Source organism: Entelurus aequoreus, linkage group LG10 (genome assembly GCF_033978785.1).
Source record: "Entelurus aequoreus isolate RoL-2023_Sb linkage group LG10, RoL_Eaeq_v1.1, whole genome shotgun sequence".
Classification (NCBI taxonomy): Eukaryota; Metazoa; Chordata; class Actinopteri; order Syngnathiformes; family Syngnathidae; genus Entelurus; species Entelurus aequoreus.
Genome location: NC_084740.1, coordinates 75,553,158 through 75,571,650, shown reverse-complemented (window position 1 = coordinate 75,571,650; position 18,493 = coordinate 75,553,158). Strand labels below are relative to the sequence as shown.

Below are 18,493 nucleotides of genomic sequence, written 5' to 3'. Positions count from 1 at the left end.
CAATATTTTTATTTTTTTAGGGGGGTAACAGTCAATATTTATTTATTTATTTTTCTTATAAAATAAAAGTGAGCCTTTGTTAAACCAAATGTGTATACAACAACCTATCTGGATTCGATAAGAGAATCGACAAGGAATCGGTTCGATAAGAGGATTCGATAATGGGCTCGAACTCGATAATTTCTTACCAAACATCATCCCTATTTATCGGTCACATGTTGTTTTCCTTAAAGTGACGCACACATGAAGAGCCCAATGCATCAGTGCTTCTGTATTGTTTGACCCATCACTAGTTTAAAGTAATATAGAGTACGTTTTTTTTATTTTGCTGAAATAGATCAGGCTCTGCTGGTGGAAGAACTTCCTCCTGCTTGCTTTCTTTATTAAATAGCAAAATGTTCAGACAGGATGTATCAAATCCCCCCCGTCGGCCGTCAAAGTCCCTCTTGATAAAATACAGCCGGCTTTATAAAGTCTGTCACAGTAGTCCGTAGTGAAAGTAAAAATGCGAGGGAGAGCTCTCGCCAAAAGTCCCGAGACGAGGTAAGGGATCATTTGTCATGATACACCGTGAGTGGTGCAGGCCAAAACCAGAAAAATGAGAAAGAAAGTCAAATATACAACAATGTACATATTCTTGTAAACAAACATAATTTCAATAGATAATATTCCTGTTTACAAAATATCCTGGATATGCAAAATATACCTCCTCTACTCATCTTCAGGCTGTAAGAACCAACACATGATGTTGTTATTCACTAGGATTGAAGCTAACCTGACGTCGGCCATCTAAAACGTCCCGACATCCGCCGTGCTCCGTGGTCCAGTAAGGGTCGCCATTGGTCCGTGGTTCTTCTACTGGCGTGTGCCGGGCGGCAGGGTGAGGTTGGCCATCAGCTCGTGGACCGACGCGAATATGGTGCAGTCACCTGGCAGGGAGGGGGGGGGGGGGGGGGGAGGGAGGGAGGAACGTGAGCCAACGACAACAAAATCGCAACTCACAAAAACAAGCTACATTGAACTGTTGTTTTTTAAGAACCTACTACAAGAACGCTAATCAAAGATCCTCTTTATGACAGGAGCGCTCTGCTGTATAGCTCGGGTCAAAGATCCTCTATTTGACAGGAGCGCTCTGCTGTTTTTAAGAACATACTACAATAACGCTAGTCAAAGATCCTCTATATGAAAGTAGCGCTCTGTTGTTTTGAGGAACATACTACAAGAACGCCAATCAAAGATCCTCTATATGACAGGAGCACTCTGATGTATAACTGTAGTCAAAGATCCTCTAAATGACAGGAGCGCTCTGCTGTTTTTAAGATCATACTACAATAACGCAAGTCAAAGATCCTCCAAATGACAGGAGCGCTGTGCTGTATATAACTCTGGTCAAAGATCCTCTAAATGACAAGCGCTCTGCTGTTTATAAAAACATACTACAATAACGCTAGTCAAAGATCCTCCAAATGACAGGAGCGCTGTATATAACTCTGGTCAAAGATCCTCTATTTGACAGGAGCGCTCGGCTGTTTTTAAGAACATACTACAATAACGCTCGTCAAAGATCCTCTATATGAAAGTAGCGCTCTGTTGTTTTGAGGAACATACTACAAGAACGCCAATCAAAGATCCTCTATATGACAGGAGCGCTCTGATGTATAACTGTAGTCAAAGATCCTCTAAATGACAGGAGCGCTCTGCTGTTTTTAAGAACATACTACAATAACGCAAGTCAAAGATCCTCCAAATGACAGGAGCGCTGTGCTGTATATAACTCTGGTCAAAGATCCTCTAAATGACAAGCGCTCTGCTGTTTTTAAAAACATACTACAATAACGCTAGTCAAAGATCCTCCAAATGACAGGAGCGCTGTATATAACTCTGGTCAAAGATCCTCTATTTAACAGGAGCGCTCGGCTGTTTTTAAGAACATACTACAATAACGCTCGTCAAAGATCCTCTATATGAAAGTAGCGCTCTGTTGTTTTGAGGAACATACTACAAGAACGCCAAGCAAAGATCCTCTAAATGACAGGAGCGCTCTGCTGTTTTTAAGAACATACTACAATAACGCTAGTCAAAGATCCTCCAAATGACAGGAGCGCTGTGCTGTATAACTCGGGTCAAAGATCCTCTATTTGACAGGAGCGCTCTGCTGTCTTTAAGAACATACTACAATAACGCTCGTCAAAGATCCTCTATATGAAAGTAGCGCTCTGTTGTTTTGAGGAACATACCACAAGAACGCCAATCAAAGATCCTCTATATGACAGGAGCGCTCTGATGTATAACTGTAGTCAAAGATCCTCTAAATGACAGGAGCGCTCTGCTTGTTTTTAAGAACCTACTACAAGAACGCTAATCAAAGATCCTCTTTATGACAGGAGCACTCTGCTCTATAACTCGGGTCAAAGATCCTCTATTTGACAGGAGCGCTCTGCTGTCTTTAAGAACATACTACAATAACGCTCGTCAAAGATCCTCTATATGAAAGTAGCGCTCTGTTGTTTTGAGGAACATACCACAAGAACGCCAATCAAAGATCCTCTATATGACAGGAGCGCTCTGATGTATAACTGTAGTCAAAGATCCTCTAAATGACAGGAGCGCTCTGCTGTTTTAAAGAACATACTACAATAACGCAAGTCAAAGATCCTCTAAATGACAGGAGCGCTGTGCTGTATATAACTCTGGTCAAAGATCCTCTATGTGACAGGAGTGCTCTGCTTGTTTTTAAGAACCTACTACAAGAACGCTAATCAAAGATCCTCTTTATGACAGGAGCGCTCTGCTGTACAACTCGGGTCAAAGATCCTCTATTTGACAGGAGCGCTCTGCTGTTTTTAAGAACATACTACAATAATGCTAGTCAAAGATCCTCAATATGAAAGTAGCGCTCTGTTCTTTTGAAGAACCTACTACAAGAACACTAGTCAAAGATCTTCTATATAACAGGAGCGCTCTGCTGTATAACTCTGGTCAAAGATCCTCTAAATGACAGGAGCGCTCTGCTGTTTTTAAGAACATAGTACAATAACGCTAGTCAAAGATCCTCCAAATGACAGGAGCGCTGTGCTGTATATAACTCTGGTCAAAGATCCTCTATGTGACAGGAGTGCTCTGCTTGTTTTTAAGAACCTACTACAAGAACGCTAGTCAAAGATCTTCTATATTTATGATTTAATAAATAAATAAAAATTTAAAAATATTTTTTTTTTTTAAATTTATTTCTTGTGCGGCCCGGTACCAATCGATCCATGGACCAGTACCGGGCCATGGCCCGGTGGTTGGGGACCACTGCTCTATATGACAGGAGCGCTCTGTTGTTTTTAAGAACCTACTACAAGAACGCTAACCAAAGATCCTCTATATCAGTGGTCCCCAACCACCGGGCCGCACAAGAAATTTTAAATTTAAAAAAAATTAAATAAATAAATAAATTTTTTTTGGTATTAAATCAACATAAAAAACACAAGATACACTTACAATTAGGGCTGCAACTAACGATTAATTTGGTAATCGATTAATCTGTCGATTATTACTTCGATTAATCGATTAACAATCGGATAAAAGAGACAAACTACATTTCTATCCTATCCAGTATTTTATTGAAAAAAAACAGCATACTGGCACCATACTTATTTGGATTGTTTCTCAGCTGTTTGTACATGTTGCAGTTTATAAATAAAGGTTTATTAAAAAAAAAAAAAAAAAAAAAAATTTAATTATTATTTTTTTTATAAAAACAAAACAAAAAAAAACCCTGCGCATGCGCATAGCATAGATCCAACGAATCGATGACTAAATTAATCGGCAACTATTTTAATAATCGATTTTAATCGATTAGTTGTTGCAGCCCTACTTACAATTAGTGCACCAACCCAAAAAACCTCCCTCCCCCATTTACACTCATTCACACAAAAGGGTTGTTTCTTTCTGTTATTAATATTCTGCTTCCTACATTATATATCAATATATATCAATACAGTCTGCAAGGGATACAGTCCGTAAGCACACATGATTGTATTTTTTTTATGACAAAAAAAACACAAAAAAAAACATACCCCCCTAACCCGAAGTAAAAGGTATCACTGATAGTCACACACACACACACTAGGTGTGGTGAAATTATTCTCTGCATTTGACCCACCCCCTTGTTCCACCCCCTGGGAGGTGAGGGGAGCAGTGAGCAGCAGCAGTGGCCGCGCGAGGGTATCATTTTGGTGATTTAACCCCCAATTCCAACCCTTGATGCTGAGTGCCAAGCAGGGAGGTAATGGCTCCCATTTTTATCGTCTTTGGTATGACTCGGCCGGAGTTTGAACTCTAAAGGGGACACTAATGTTAGCATGTACATCAGGGGTGTCCAAAGTGCGGCCCGCAGCTAATTGTTTAGCGGCCCGCCACACATTCTGGAAATGCCATTGCAAAAATCAAAAAAACATTAAAAAAGTGGAATGAGGTGAAATCTAAGTAGAAAAAGTTGCAATGTTTTTCCTTTTGTCTATCTTTATTTTCCTTTTTTTGTCATTGCTCAAAAAAAAAGACAAAAAAATCAATGTTATAATGAATTATTGACCTATTCAAGGCTCCAATTACTTCAAATATTTCACTTTAAAATGTTTTATGTGGAAAAAATATTGCATATATTGTGTGGTCGCCATACAAAAACATCCAAGTTTTCTTTGACAAAAGAGCATAAAACAAACAAAATAATAGTTCAAACGTAAAATGGACAGATATATCGGAAGTTGATCTTGTAACTCAAGTGTTGAAAGTAAAAAAAATAGTAATACAAAATTATCACTTTATGAGTGGGGTACCTTTTGGATCCCAAAGATATTTAGTGGGATTTTATTTATCTTTTCACTGTGATTAATCAAAAATAATAATGAAAATAAAATCAATGGTGTCTTGCATTGTTGATCTTTTCAGGGCTCCAAGTACTTCACATCAAACATTGCTTTCTGAATGTTTTGGGCGGTGGGGGAAATACTGCATATTTCAGTTTTACTATAAAAAACAAAGTTGTCTTTGACAGAAAAGGCATATATAATAATAGTAGGGATGTCCGATAATATCGGCCTGCCGATATTATCGGCCGATAAATGCGTTAAAAGGTAATATCGGAAATTATCTGTATCGTTTTTTTTATTATCCGTATCGTTTTTTTTTTGTTTTTTTTTTGTTTTTTATTAAATCAACATAAAAAACACAAGATACACTTACAATTAGTGCACCAACCCAAAAAAACTCCCTCCCCCCATTTCTTTCTGTTATCAATATTCTGGTTCCTACATTATATATCAATATATATCAATACAGTCTGCAAGGGATACAGTCCGTAAGCACACATGATTGTGCGTGCTGCTGCTCCACTAATAGTACTAACCTTTAACAGTTAATTTTACTCATTTTCATTAATTACTAGTTTCTATGTAACTGTTTTTATATTGTTTTACTTTCTTTTTTATTCAAGAAAATGTTTTTAATTTAGTTATCTTATTTTATTATTTTTTTTAAAAAGTACCTTATCTTCACCATACATGGTTGTCCAAATTAGGCATAATAATGTGTTAATTCCACCACTGCATATATCGGTTGATATCGGTATCGGTTGATATCGGTATCGGTAATTAAAGAGTTGGACAATATCGGAATATCGGATATCGGCAAAAAGCCATTATCGGACATCCCTAAATAATAGGCAATAATAATTTGACTTGTTTTTAACATTTTAATGACTGAGACCCTTTACGGGCCTGAGGAGCCCTAAATGTTAGAAAAAAAATGTTAAAAATGTTTTTTAAAAAAATGTTAAAAATGTTTTTAAAAAAATGTTAAAAATGTTAAAAAAAAAAAATCTATATATTTTGTTATGGATTGAAAATGCAAAATATCAAAATGGCCCCCGCATGTTTTAATTTTTCCATGTGCGGCCCTCAGTGGAAAAAGTTTGGACACCCTTGATGTACAGTATACCCATATGTGATCCAAGAGGAGACTGAGGGCAGCAAGAAAGCTGGAGTGCTGCAGAAAAGTGGAGAGTGGAGTACAACACCGCAGCGTCTATAGCTAAAGGTGAGCTAAAGGGGAAGTGAAGAACTTGCCTCAGTGTAAATTATTTTCTCACCTGTCAGAATTGCTATAGCGACATCCAGTGGACACATTGAGAGCAGCAGTTTCTTTCATTTAAAAATGCAGCTCATTTACACAAACTCATCTCGTGGGCCGGATTAAGCCTGTTTGCTGGCCGCATGTTTGACATCCCCGGTCTAGACCAACCCACTCACCCGGTCTGGTGGGGTGCAGCTCGTTGAACCTCTTCAGGATGTTGGACACCATGAGGGCCGCCGCCCCAGAGGAGCTGGGCTGCCTGGGGATGTCGGCCTGCTGGGTGAAGCCCGACGCCATGTCGTACACGATGGGCACGATGATGCTCACGGGCTCCTGCGGCACCGGGACGCGCTGGGTCAGCTGCAGCTGTGGGAGGGGGGGGCCCCGAAAGGTACACTGGGTGAGGCACTTTCAAAGAACGCAGGTGCCGGGTGGTGTCGGACACTTACGAAGAACAGCATCTTGGACTTGAGCACCACGGCGATGGTTCCGGGGGGGGCGATGGGGGGAGCGCTGGGAGGGATGGTGAGGCAGAACTGGACGTTCCACTTCAGCTGCGCAGCCTGGTCTGGGAACTGCAGGAAATGGGAACACCGCATTAATACACATTTATGTCAGCGCGTCCTTGGAGGTCAACATAAATGAAATCCAAACTAGGTAGTGCGCGCACATTTACTTGTCAATTTGGCTCCAGACTGAAGAAGATTGTGCGATAATTACAGATGTCCGATAAATGCTTTAAAATGCAATATCGGAAATTATCGGTATTGGTTTCAAAAAGTAAAATTTATGACTTTTTATAACGCCGCTGTACATAGTGGTACACGGACGTAGGGAGAAGTACAGAGCGGCAATAAACCTTAAAGGCACCGCCTTTGCGTGCCGGCCCAATCACATAATACCTACGGCTTTTCACACACACAAGTGAATGCCACGCATACTTGGTCAACTGCCATACAGGTCACACTGAGGGTGACCGTATAAACAACTTTAACACTGTTACAAATATGCGCCACACTGTGAACCCACACCAAACAAGAATGACAAACACATTTCGGGAGAACATCCGCACCGTAACACAACATAAACACAACAGAACAAATACCCAGAACCCCTTGCAGCACTAACTCTTCCGGGACGCTTCCGGTCTTTGGTGATGTTCTCTGCCCTCTTCCTGGTCCTGCTGAAGTACAAGTCCTGTAGGGAGGGCAGGGGGGGCACCAATGATCTTTTCCACTGATCTGATTTTGCGTTGTAGTCTGCATCTATCCTTTGTTGTGGTTGCCCCGAACCAGACAGTAATGGATGAACAGAAAATGGATTCAACTGTAGCAGTGTAGAATATGACTAACAGCTCTTGTGGTAAGCCATATTTGCTAAGTTGCTGTAGGAATTACATCCTCTGCTGAGCCTTTTTGTGGACGGTGCTGGTGTTTGTCTCCCACTTCAAATCCTGGGAGATGATGGTTCCCAAGAACTTGAAAGAGTTCACCATTGACACTGGGCTGTTGGATATTGTGAGGGGAGGCAGCACTGAGTGGGGTTTCCTGAAGTCCACAGCCATCTCCACAATCTTTAGAGTGTTCAGTTTAGGGTTGTGTTGACTACGGCAAAGCACCAGCCTCTCAACCTCCTGCCGATATGCAGACTCGTCACCATTCTGAATGAGCCCAATGACAGTGGTGTCATCTGCAAATTTCAACAGTTTGACAGCTGGATTCTTGGAGGTGCAGTCATTTATGTATAGGGAGAAGAGCAGTGGAGAAAGGATGCACCCCCTATGGCGCTCAAGTGTTGATTGACATGGTTCCAGATGTGATGTCTTTCAACCGCACATGCTGGCTCCTGTTTGTCAGGAAGCTGGAGATCCACTGACAAGTAGCAAGAGGCACAGCGAGGTGGGAGAGTTTGGCGGTGAGGATTTCAGGTATGATGGCGTTGAACGCGGGGCTGAAGTCAACAAACAGTATCCTGGCATAGGTGCCTGGTTGGTCAAGATGTTGCAGGATGAAGTGCAGTCCCATGTTAACTGCATCATCCACTGACCTGTTTGTACACTGCAGGGGGTCCAACTGGTGGCCTATGGTGCTTTTAAGATGGGACAGCACTAACCGTTCAAAGGACTTCATGACGACTGAAGTCAAGGCCACAGGTCTGTAGTCGTTAAGTTCAGTGGTGGAGGATTTCTTAGGGACTGGAAGGATGGTGGAGTTTTTGAAGCATGAAGGGACTTCGCACAGCTCCAGTGATCTGTTGAATATCTGTGAAGACAGGTGCTAGTTGGACAGCACAGGTCCTGAGACAGGAAGGTTTAACTCTGTCAGGTCCTGGTGCCTTTCGGATGTTCTGTCTCTGAAAGAGGCGGCGAACATTTTCCTCATGTATGATTAGTGGGGATTGTGTGTCGGGCGGGGGAGGGGTAGAAATGTGAGTAGAGGTGATTGCAGTTGGACTGGAGTGGGGGAGGGGTGGAGATGGCCCTTTATGAAAACGACAATAGAAGCTATTCAGCTCCTCAACAATGCCATAATCAGCATCAACGTTGGGTGATGGTCTTTTGTAGGTGGTAGTTTCTTGAAGACTTTTCCACAATGAAGACGAGTTGTTGGCTGAAAACTGGACTTCCAGCTTCTCAGAGAATTTTGTTTTGCAGCTCTGATTTCCTTATTCAAAGTGTTCCTGAGTGTTTTGAACAGAGACCTCTCTCCCGCTCTGTATGCCTCCTTTGCCTGATGCAGCTGGCTCAGTTTTGCTGTGAACCATGGCTTGTTGTTGTTGAAGATGCGGAAAGTCTTTTTTGGCACACACACTTTCTCACAGAAACTAATGCAAGATGTCAAAGTGTCCAAGAGCTCGTACAAGTCACTTGTGGCATCCTCAAACACACTCCAGTCTGTACAGTCAAAGCAGTCCTGTAACTCTTCCTTCGCCTCATTTGTCCATTTCTTTACTGTTCCGAATGCAGGCTTTGCAGATTTAAATTTGTGTTTGTAATTTGGGATGAGATGGATCAAATTGTGATCAGAGCAGCTAAGAGCCGGTATGCCCCAGAGTGGTATGCCCCTTTAAAGGCCTACTGAAAGCCACTACTACCGACCACGCAGTCTGATAGTTTATATATCAATGATGAAATCTTAACATTATAACACATGCCAATACGGCCGGGTTAACTTATAAAGTGACATTTTAAATTTGCCGCTAAACTTCCGGTTCGAAACGCCTCTGAGGATGACGTATGCGCGTGACGTAGCCCGGCGAACACGGGTATGCCTTCCACATTGAAGTCGATACGAAAAAGCTCTGTTTTCATTTCATAATTCCACAGTATTCTGGACATCTGTGTTCGTGAATCTGTTTCAATCATGTTCATTGCATTATGGAGAAGGAAGCCAAGCAAGCAAAGAAGAAAGTTGTCGGTGCGAAATGGACGTATTTTTCGAACGTAGTCAGCCACAACAGTACACAGCCGGCGCTTCTTTGTTTACATTCCCGAAAGATGCAGTCAAGATGGAAGAACTCGGATAACAGAGACTCTAACCAGGAGGACTTTTGATTTGGATACACAGACGCCTGTAGAGAACTGGGACAACACAGACTCTTACCAGGATTACTTTGATTTGGATGACAAAGACGCAGACGTGCTACTGTGAGTATGCAGCTTTGGCTTTTTTTTGCGTATGTACGTAACTTTTTTAAAATATATAAGCTTTATGAACCTTGGGTTAGGTGAACGGTCTTTTGGGCTGAGTGATTGTGTGTGTTGATCATGTGTTTGAATTGTATTGGCGTGTTCTATGGAGCTAGGAGCTAGCAGAGGAGCTAGCATAACACGTACCGTACCTACGTGCGCGTCACGTACGTAACTTTTTAAAAATATATAAGCTTTATGAACCTTGGATTAGGTGAACGGTCTTTTGGGCTGAGTGATTGTGTGTGTTGATCATGTGTTTGAATTGTATTGGCGTGTTCTATGGAGCTAGGAGCTAGCAGAGGAGCTAGCATAACACATACCGTACCTACGTGCGCGTCACGTACGTAACTTTTTAAAAATATATAAGCTTTATGAACCTTGGGTTAGGTGAACGGTCTTTTGGGCTGAGTGATTGTGTGTGTTGATCAGGTGTTTGAATTGTATTGGCGTGTTCTATGGAGCTAGGAGCTAGCAGAGGAGCTAGGAGCTAGCATAACAAACACGCAGGTGTTATTATGCAGGATTAATTTGTGGCATATTAAATATAAGCCTGGTTGTGTTGTGGCTAATAGAGTATATATATGTCTTGTGTTTATTTACTGTTGTAGTCATTCCCAGCTGAATATCAGGTACCGTGAGTATGCAGCCTTGGCTGCTAAACATTCGATAACTTGACCGTATGTGCGCGTCACGTACGTAACTTTTTAAAAATATATAAGCTTTATGAACCTTGGGTTAAGGAAACGGTCTTTTGGGCTGAGTGATGGTGTGTGTTGATCAGGTGTTTGAATTGTATTGGCGTGTTCTATGGAGCTAGGAGCTAGCAGAGGAGCTAGGAGCTAGCATAACAAACACGCAGGTGTTTTTATGCAGGATTAATTTGTGGCATATTAAATATAAGCCTGGTTGTGTTGTGGCTAATAGAGTATATATATGTCTTGTGTTTATTTACTGTTGTAGTCATTCCCAGCTGAATATCAGGTCACCCCCGGCTCTTACAGCATCTTCCCTATCTGAATAGCTTCAACTCCCCACTAGTCCTTCACTTGCACTTTACTCATCCACAAATCTTTCATCCTCGCTCAAATTAATGGGGAAATTGTCGCTTTCTCGGTCCGAATCTCTCTCACTTCATGCGGCCATCATTGTAAACAATAGGGAACTTTGCGTATATGTTCAACTGACTACGTCACGCTACTTCCGGTAGGGGCAAGCCTTTTTTTTATCAGATACCAAAAGTTGCAATCTTTATCGTCGTTGTTCTATACTAAATCCTTTCAGCAAAAATATGGCAATATCGCGAAATGATCAAGTATGACACATAGAATAGATCTGCTATCCCCGTTTAAATAAAAAAAATTCATTTCAGTAGGCCTTTAAGAGCCGTGTAGCAGTGATCTAGTGTGTTATTGTCTCGGGTGGGACATTTAGGCCCTTCTACATTAAGCCGGATAACTCCATAAACAAATAATTATTTAGCCTAAGCCCCGTGTCAGCCACACTAACCCATCGTTTGAGGTTACCCTCTTTGGATATTTTTTTACAAGGGTAAGTGTGCCGTCTATTTCTTGAATTTGTTTACATTGACTGATTGTTTTCCATGCTTGTATTGACATTTCATTCACTTTCTGCCTTGATAACTGAGGGTATTATAATCAGAGGAAGGTTACATTTGAAATGAAAATGTTTACATTTAATATATTTTTCTCATGATTCTTATTTTTAATAGGTCACAAAAAAATATCAATAATTATCGATATCGACCGATATTAAACACTTATATCGTGATACAGTTTTCGGCCATATGGCCTAACCCTAGCATGACGTATCTAGTTATATTTATGGTGTTAACTTATTCCTAATTTAAGACACATGGGAATTGACATAAATGAAGCACATTTTTTTGCAACTTAATACTAACTGTGGTCAACTTATATTTACATGTGAATGTTAGTTATGAATGTCTACTTTAAGTTTATTTTCATTTAAAAATAAAATATTCAAATAGATTACATAAAATATTTTTTAAGTAAAAAAATAAAAAAAACAACTAAATATATATATATATTAGGGCTGCAACAACTAATCGATTAAATCGATTATAAAAATAGTTGCCGATTAATTTAGTCATCGATTCGTTGGATCTATGCTATGCGCATGCGCAGAGGCAACTTTTTATTTTTATTTTTTATAAACCTTTATTTATAAACTCCAACATTTACAAACAGCTGAGAAACAATAATCAAAATAAGTATGGTGCCAGTATGCTGTGTTTTTTTTCAATAAAATACTGGATAGAAATGTAGTTTGTCTCTTTTATCCGATTATTAATCGATTAATCGAAGTAATAATCGACAGATTAATCGATTATCAAATTAGTTGTTAGTTGCAGCCCTAATATATATATATATATATATACACTACCGTTCAAAAGTTTGGAGTCACATTGAAATGTCCTTATTTTTGAAGGAAAAGCACTGTACTTTTCAATGAAGATAACTTTAAACTAGTTTACTTTAAAGAAATACACTCTATACATTGCTAATTTGGTAAATGACTATTCTAGCTGCAAATGTCTGGTTTTTGGTGCAATATCTACATAGGTGTATAGAGGCCCATTTCCAGCAACTATCACTCCAGTGTTCTAATGGTACAATGTGTTTGCTCATTGGCTCAGAAGGCTAATTGATGATTAGAAAACCCTTGTGCAATCATGTTCACACATCTGAAAACAGTTTAGCTCGTAACAGAAGCTACAAAACTGACCTTCCTTTGAGCAGATTCAGTTTCTGGAGCATCACATTTGTGGGGTCAATTAAACGCTCAAAATGGCCAGAAAAAGAGAACTTTCATCTGAAACTCGACAGTCTATTCTTGTTCTTAGAAATGAAGGCTATTCCACAAAATTGTTTGGGTGACCCCAAACTTTTGAACGGTAGTGTATATATATATATATATATATATATATATATATATATATATATATATATATATATATATATATATATATACATATTATTTTTTTTGGTTTGTTTTTTTGTTGTTTATACATATAATAAATAAGTAAATTAAATGATTGCGACAGTTTGACCCCGGAATTGATTATTTCTATTTGCATTACTTTTAACTGGGAAAAGTCTTAACCACGAGGTTCTGGGCTTTATGTCTACAATTGTGGCAATAATTAATACTGCAGAAAATTATTATTTTTTAAAAACACTCAAAAATGTATAGTAAATATGCATTAACAACAACTAACCAGTTCCAGCTTCATGATGCGCACACAGTCTCTGAGGATGTGCGTGGGAGCTCCCAGCAGCTTTGTGAAGGCATTCAATGTGTTGTATTTAAAGGGGGGGCCTGCAACCTTGAAAAGAGAACAAGAAAAAAAAAGACCAATAAAAAAAACCCACTTCTTTATATATGTTGAGTGAGCTGCAGTTTCGCTCTCGTCATGTGAAACTCTTTCAATGAACCTTGTGAGGTACTTACCCGCGTCTCAAAGAACTTCTCCAGCACCTGAAGCTCGTCCTGTGACCACGGGCCCGCGTTCTCCGGTGTGACTTTGAGCTGCAGAGTCTGGTAGTTCTTTGGGTTGAGAGCCACGCGACACTTGAGCACGTCCGTTTTGAACATGATAACCCCGGGCTCGTTGGAGTTCACGATGGAAAGCTGCACGGAAGGAGAGACGTGAGCGGGAGCGCTCGACAAAATAGTGCAGATCTTGCTTTTCCTTCTTGTCTTCTTACGTTGGCTTCCTGCTGAATGATCCTCTGCAGGTGCCGCCTCATGATGACCGAACCCAAGAAGCGCTCCAGCGGCGAGCAGAGGTAGCTTCCCGCCAGGCCTGGCACCAGACAGGGGGTGGGCGAGGGCAGCAGGAGCACGTGCAGGGCATTGTGGGTGAGGATAGTGGGGATGGAGGCAGCCCAGGGGCGCTGAGGTAGCTTGCGGGGTGGAGGCATACTGGTGGGCATGACTTGGGAGCCGGAATAGAAGAACAGAAATGGACATGACTTTAGTCATTCATAAGAACCTCAGTACAAAACAAAAGCTTAAAAAGGCATCTCAAAGATATCTGCAGGCTGTCAAAGCAACATATCTGTAATTGTAATTGCACTGCAACCACATCATTTCCCCATTGTGGGATAAATAGTCTATCCCAATGGTTCTCAAAATGCATTCACAACGTACCACCTAAGACAGGGGTCGGCAACCTGCGGCTCTTTGACCACTCTGATGCGGCTCAGCTGCATACTTGCCGACCCTCCCGGTTTTCCCAGTATACTTAACGACCCCCCCGATTTTCCCAGGAGACTGCCTCTCCTAGAAATCTCCCAAGGCAAATATTATCCTATTTTCACTCTAATGACTTAATCAAGGGTGTGCCCTAATGGCACTGCATTAATTGTCCTCTATAGCATTTACAAACAGCGTGCCAGCCCGGCCACATGTTATATGTTGCTTTTACTTGCACACGTAGGCGACAGCAAGGCATACTTGCTCAACAGCCACACAGCTTACACTGACGGTAGCCGTATGAAACAACTTTAACACTGTTACGTTACAAATATGCGCCACACTGTGAACCCACACCAAAAAAGAATGACAAACACATTTCTGGAGAACATCCGCACCGTAGCACAACATAAACACAACACAACAAATACCCAGAATCCCATGCAGCCCTAACTCTTCCGGTCTACATTATACACCCCCGCTACCACCAAACCCCCCCACACATCAACCCCCCCCCTCTCCGTGCGTCGGTTGAGCGGAAGAGTTAGGGCTGCATGGAATTCTGGGTATTTGTTGTGTTGTGTTGATGTTGTGTTACAGTGCAGAAGTTCTCCAGAAATGTGTTTGTCATTGTTTTTTGGTGTGGGTTCAAAGTGTGGCGCATATTTGTAACGTAACAGTGTTAAAGTTGTTTTTGTACGGCTACCGTCAGTGTAAGCTGTGTGGCTGTTGAACAAGTATGCCTTGCTGGCACTTGCGTGAGCAAGCAAAAGCTGCATTCAACACGTGGCCAAGCAGGTACGCTGTTTGGGCAGGCTGTAGAGGGCGCTAAAAGCAGTGCCAGCACATCCTGAAATTTGGGAGTCTCCCGGAAATTTGAGGGGGTTGGCAAGAAAGACGCTATCAAGCGCCACTCAATTAAAAGTCGCGGGCCGCACTAACATTAAATTTCCATATTGAGATGCGTGCCGGTGCGTGTGTCAGAGACCCCTGGTTAACATAGCGCAAAGCAATTTAAGCTTTGTATGCGGTGTTTTTCATTTTAAATTTTCAAAAAAATTTTGTGGCTCCCATTGTTTTCTTTAATTTGTGAAACTTTCCAAAATGGCTCTTTGAGTGGTAAAGGTTTCCGACCCCTGACCTAAGAGAACACTTGGCTCTCCAAGTACAACAATAATGGCCAACATTGAAATACAGTCGCCTAGTAGGCCTAGGACGGTATTCATTAAAAACAAGTCAGAGGTTTTATTTAACAAGTATACTACAAAACCCCAAACCAATGAAGTTGGCACGTTGTGTAATTCGTAAATAAAAACAGAATACAATGATTTGTAAGACCTTTTCAACTTATATTCAATTGAATAGACTGCAAAGACAAGATATCTAATGTTCGAACTGAGAAACGTAATATTTTTCTGCAAATAATCATTAACTTAGAATTTAATGGCAGCAACACATTGCAAAAAAGTTGCCACATGGGCATTTTTACCACTGTGTTACATGGCCTTTCCTTTTAACACTCAGTAAACGTTTGGGAACTGAGGAGACACATTTTTGAAGCTTTTCAGGTGGAATTCTTTCCCATTCTTGCTTGATGTACAGCTTAAGTTGAGTACGGACTGTTGTAAAATGCTATTTTAGGCTTCATAATTAATGCGCCACATATTTTTACTGGGAGACAGGTCTGGACTACAGGCAGGCCAGTCTAGTACCCGCACTCTTTTACTATGAAGCCACGCGGTTGTAACTCGTGGCTTGACATTGTCTTGCTGAAATAAGCAGGGGCGTCCATGAAAAAGACGTTGCTTGGATGGCAACATATGTTGCTCCAAAACCTGTATGTACCTTTTAGCATTAATGGTGCCTTCACAGATGTGTAAGTTACCCATGTCTTGGGCACTAATACACCCTCATACTAGTGTTGTCCCGATACCAATATTTTGGTGCCGGTACCAAAATGATTACGATACTTTTCTAAATAAAGGGGACCACAAAAAATTGCATTATTGGCTTTATTTTAACAAAAAATCTTAGGGTACATTAAACATATGTTTATTATTGCAAGTTTGTCCTTAAATAAAATAGTGAACATACAAGACAACTTGTCTTTTAGTAGTAAGTAAACAAACAAAAGCTCCTAATTAGTCTGCTGACATATGCAGTAACATATTGTGTCATTTATCATTCTATTATTTTGTCAACATTATTAAGGACAAGTGGTAGAAAATGAATTATAAATCTACTTGTTCATTTACTGTTAATATCTGCTTATTTTCTCTTTTAACATGTTCTATCTACACTTCTGTTAAAATGTAATCATCACTTATTCTTCTCTTGTTTGATACTTTACATTAGTTTTGAATGATACCACAAATTTGGGTATCAATCCGATACCAAGTAGTTACAGGATCATACATTGGTCATATTCAAAGTCCTCATGTGTCCAGGGACATATTTCCTGAGTTTATAAACATATTATACATTTTTTTTAAACGAAAGATGATGTTGTGATGGGGGTATAGTACCGAAAATTATTCATTAGTATCGCGGTACTATACTAATATCGGTATACCGTACAACCCTACCTCATACCATCACAGATACTGTCTTTTAAACTTTGCGCCTATAACATTCCGGATGGTTATTTTCCTCTTTGGTCAGGAGGACACGACGTCCACAGTTTCCAAAAACTATTTGAAATGTGGACTCGTCAGACTACAGAACACTTTTCCACTTTGCATCAGTCCATCTTAGATGAGCTTGGCCCCAGCGAAGCCGACGTCATTTCTGGGTGTTGTTGATAAACGGTTTTCGCCTTGCATAGGAGAGTTTTAACTTGCACTTACAGATGTAGCGACCAACTGTAGTTACTGACAGTGGTTTTCTGAAGTGTTCCTGAGCCCATGTGGTGATATCCTTTACACACTGATGTCGCTTTTTGATGCAGTTCCGCCTGAGCGATCAAATGTCCGTAATATCATCGCTTACGTGCAGTGATTTCTCCAGATTCTCTGAACCTACTGATGATATTACGGACCGTAGATGGTGAAATCCCTAAATTCCTTGCAATAGCTGGTTGAGAAATGTTGTTCTTAAACTGTTCGACAATTTGCTCACGCATTTGTGCACAAAGGGGTGACCCTCGCCCCATCCTTGTTTGGAAAAATTAAAGCCTGCGGGGGCCATTTTGATAGTTTTCATTTTCAAATCATAAAAAAATATATGGATTTTTTTTTTTTTTTTACCTTTAGGGCTCCCGGGGACCATAAAGGGTCTAAGTCATTAAAATGTTAAAAACAAGTCAAATTATTTTATTTTTTTAAATGTATTTAACGCTTACAGTAAATCTCTACAGTATATCAACTTCAGGTTGATATAAAATTAAAAAAACCAAAAAGGTTTTATGCCTTTTCTATCAAGACAACTTTGTTTTTTTATAATAAAACTGAAATATGCAGTATTTCCCCCACTGCCCAAAACATTCAGAAAGCAATGTTTGATGTGAAGTAATTAGAGCCTTAAAAACATCAATAATGCAAGACACCATTGATATTAATTCATTGTTATTTTTGAGTAATCAGTGAAAAGATAAATAAAATCCCATTAAATATATTTAGGATACAAAAGGTGCCCCACTCATAAAGTGATACATTTGTATTAGGTTTTTTTTACTTTCAACACTTAAGTTACGAGATCAACTTCAGATATATCTGTCAATTTTACGTTTGAACTATTATTTTGTTTGTTTTATGCTCTTTTGTCAAAGAAAACGATGTTTTTGTATGGCAACCACACAATATATGCAATATTTTCCACATAAAACATTTTAATGTGAAATATTTGAAATAATTGGAGCCTTGAATAGGTTAATAATTCATTATAACATAGATTTTTTCTTTTTTTTAAGCAATGGCAATAAAAGAAAAATAAAGATAGACAAAAGAAAAAAACAGCCTGCATGGCAGCTTTATGTCAACATTGCAACTTTTTCTAGTTAATGTTTATTTTTTATTTTTGCAATAGCATTTCCAGAATGTGTGGCGGGCCGGTAAACAATTAGCTGCGGGCCGCAAATGGCCCCCGGGCCGCACTTTGGACACCCCTGGACTACGGTGTCGCCACCAACTAAAAGGCGGACGCGCGCAATTTTTCAGGATTTATGCAGATCCCAAATACAGATCAGCAGGTACCAGAAGGTAAGAAAAGTTGCTTTTGCATATTATCTACCAGATAATGTCTTACCTTATACACACACCATAATACTCCTATGTTGAAGCACAGTACAATCCATCAAGCGGTGCGGCTTCATAGCTTACCAAGGTCGTACTAACACATTTTGATAGATTTTTGAGCGCCGTGTGTAATGTTCTATATTTTCAATGGAACATATAAAATGTTGGTGTTGTTCACTTGAGTCATATTGCAGTCTGCACGTATCTCTGTGTG

The 18,493-nt window shown here is 40.1% G+C and overlaps 1 protein-coding gene across 2 annotated transcripts in view; it reads right to left on the bottom strand.

Annotated features, from left to right (window-relative positions):
- Positions 1 to 2: 2 nt before the first annotated feature.
- Positions 3 to 18,493, bottom strand: part of med14 (mediator complex subunit 14) — a 69,902-nt gene continuing 51,411 nt past the window's right edge. The window contains exons 24-29 of one of the 2 annotated variants that reach the window (XM_062061706.1): positions 13,558 to 13,787; positions 13,301 to 13,480; positions 13,068 to 13,175; positions 6,567 to 6,692; positions 6,294 to 6,483; positions 3 to 929 (exon numbers count right to left, since the gene is read on the bottom strand). In XM_062061706.1, coding sequence (XP_061917690.1) covers positions 856 to 929; positions 6,294 to 6,483; positions 6,567 to 6,692; positions 13,068 to 13,175; positions 13,301 to 13,480; positions 13,558 to 13,787 — 908 coding nt within the window. In that variant the 3' untranslated portion in view covers positions 3 to 855. The remainder of the gene's footprint in view (positions 930 to 6,293; positions 6,484 to 6,566; positions 6,693 to 13,067; positions 13,176 to 13,300; positions 13,481 to 13,557; positions 13,788 to 18,493) is intronic. The other variant, XM_062061707.1, reaches the window with a different exon arrangement.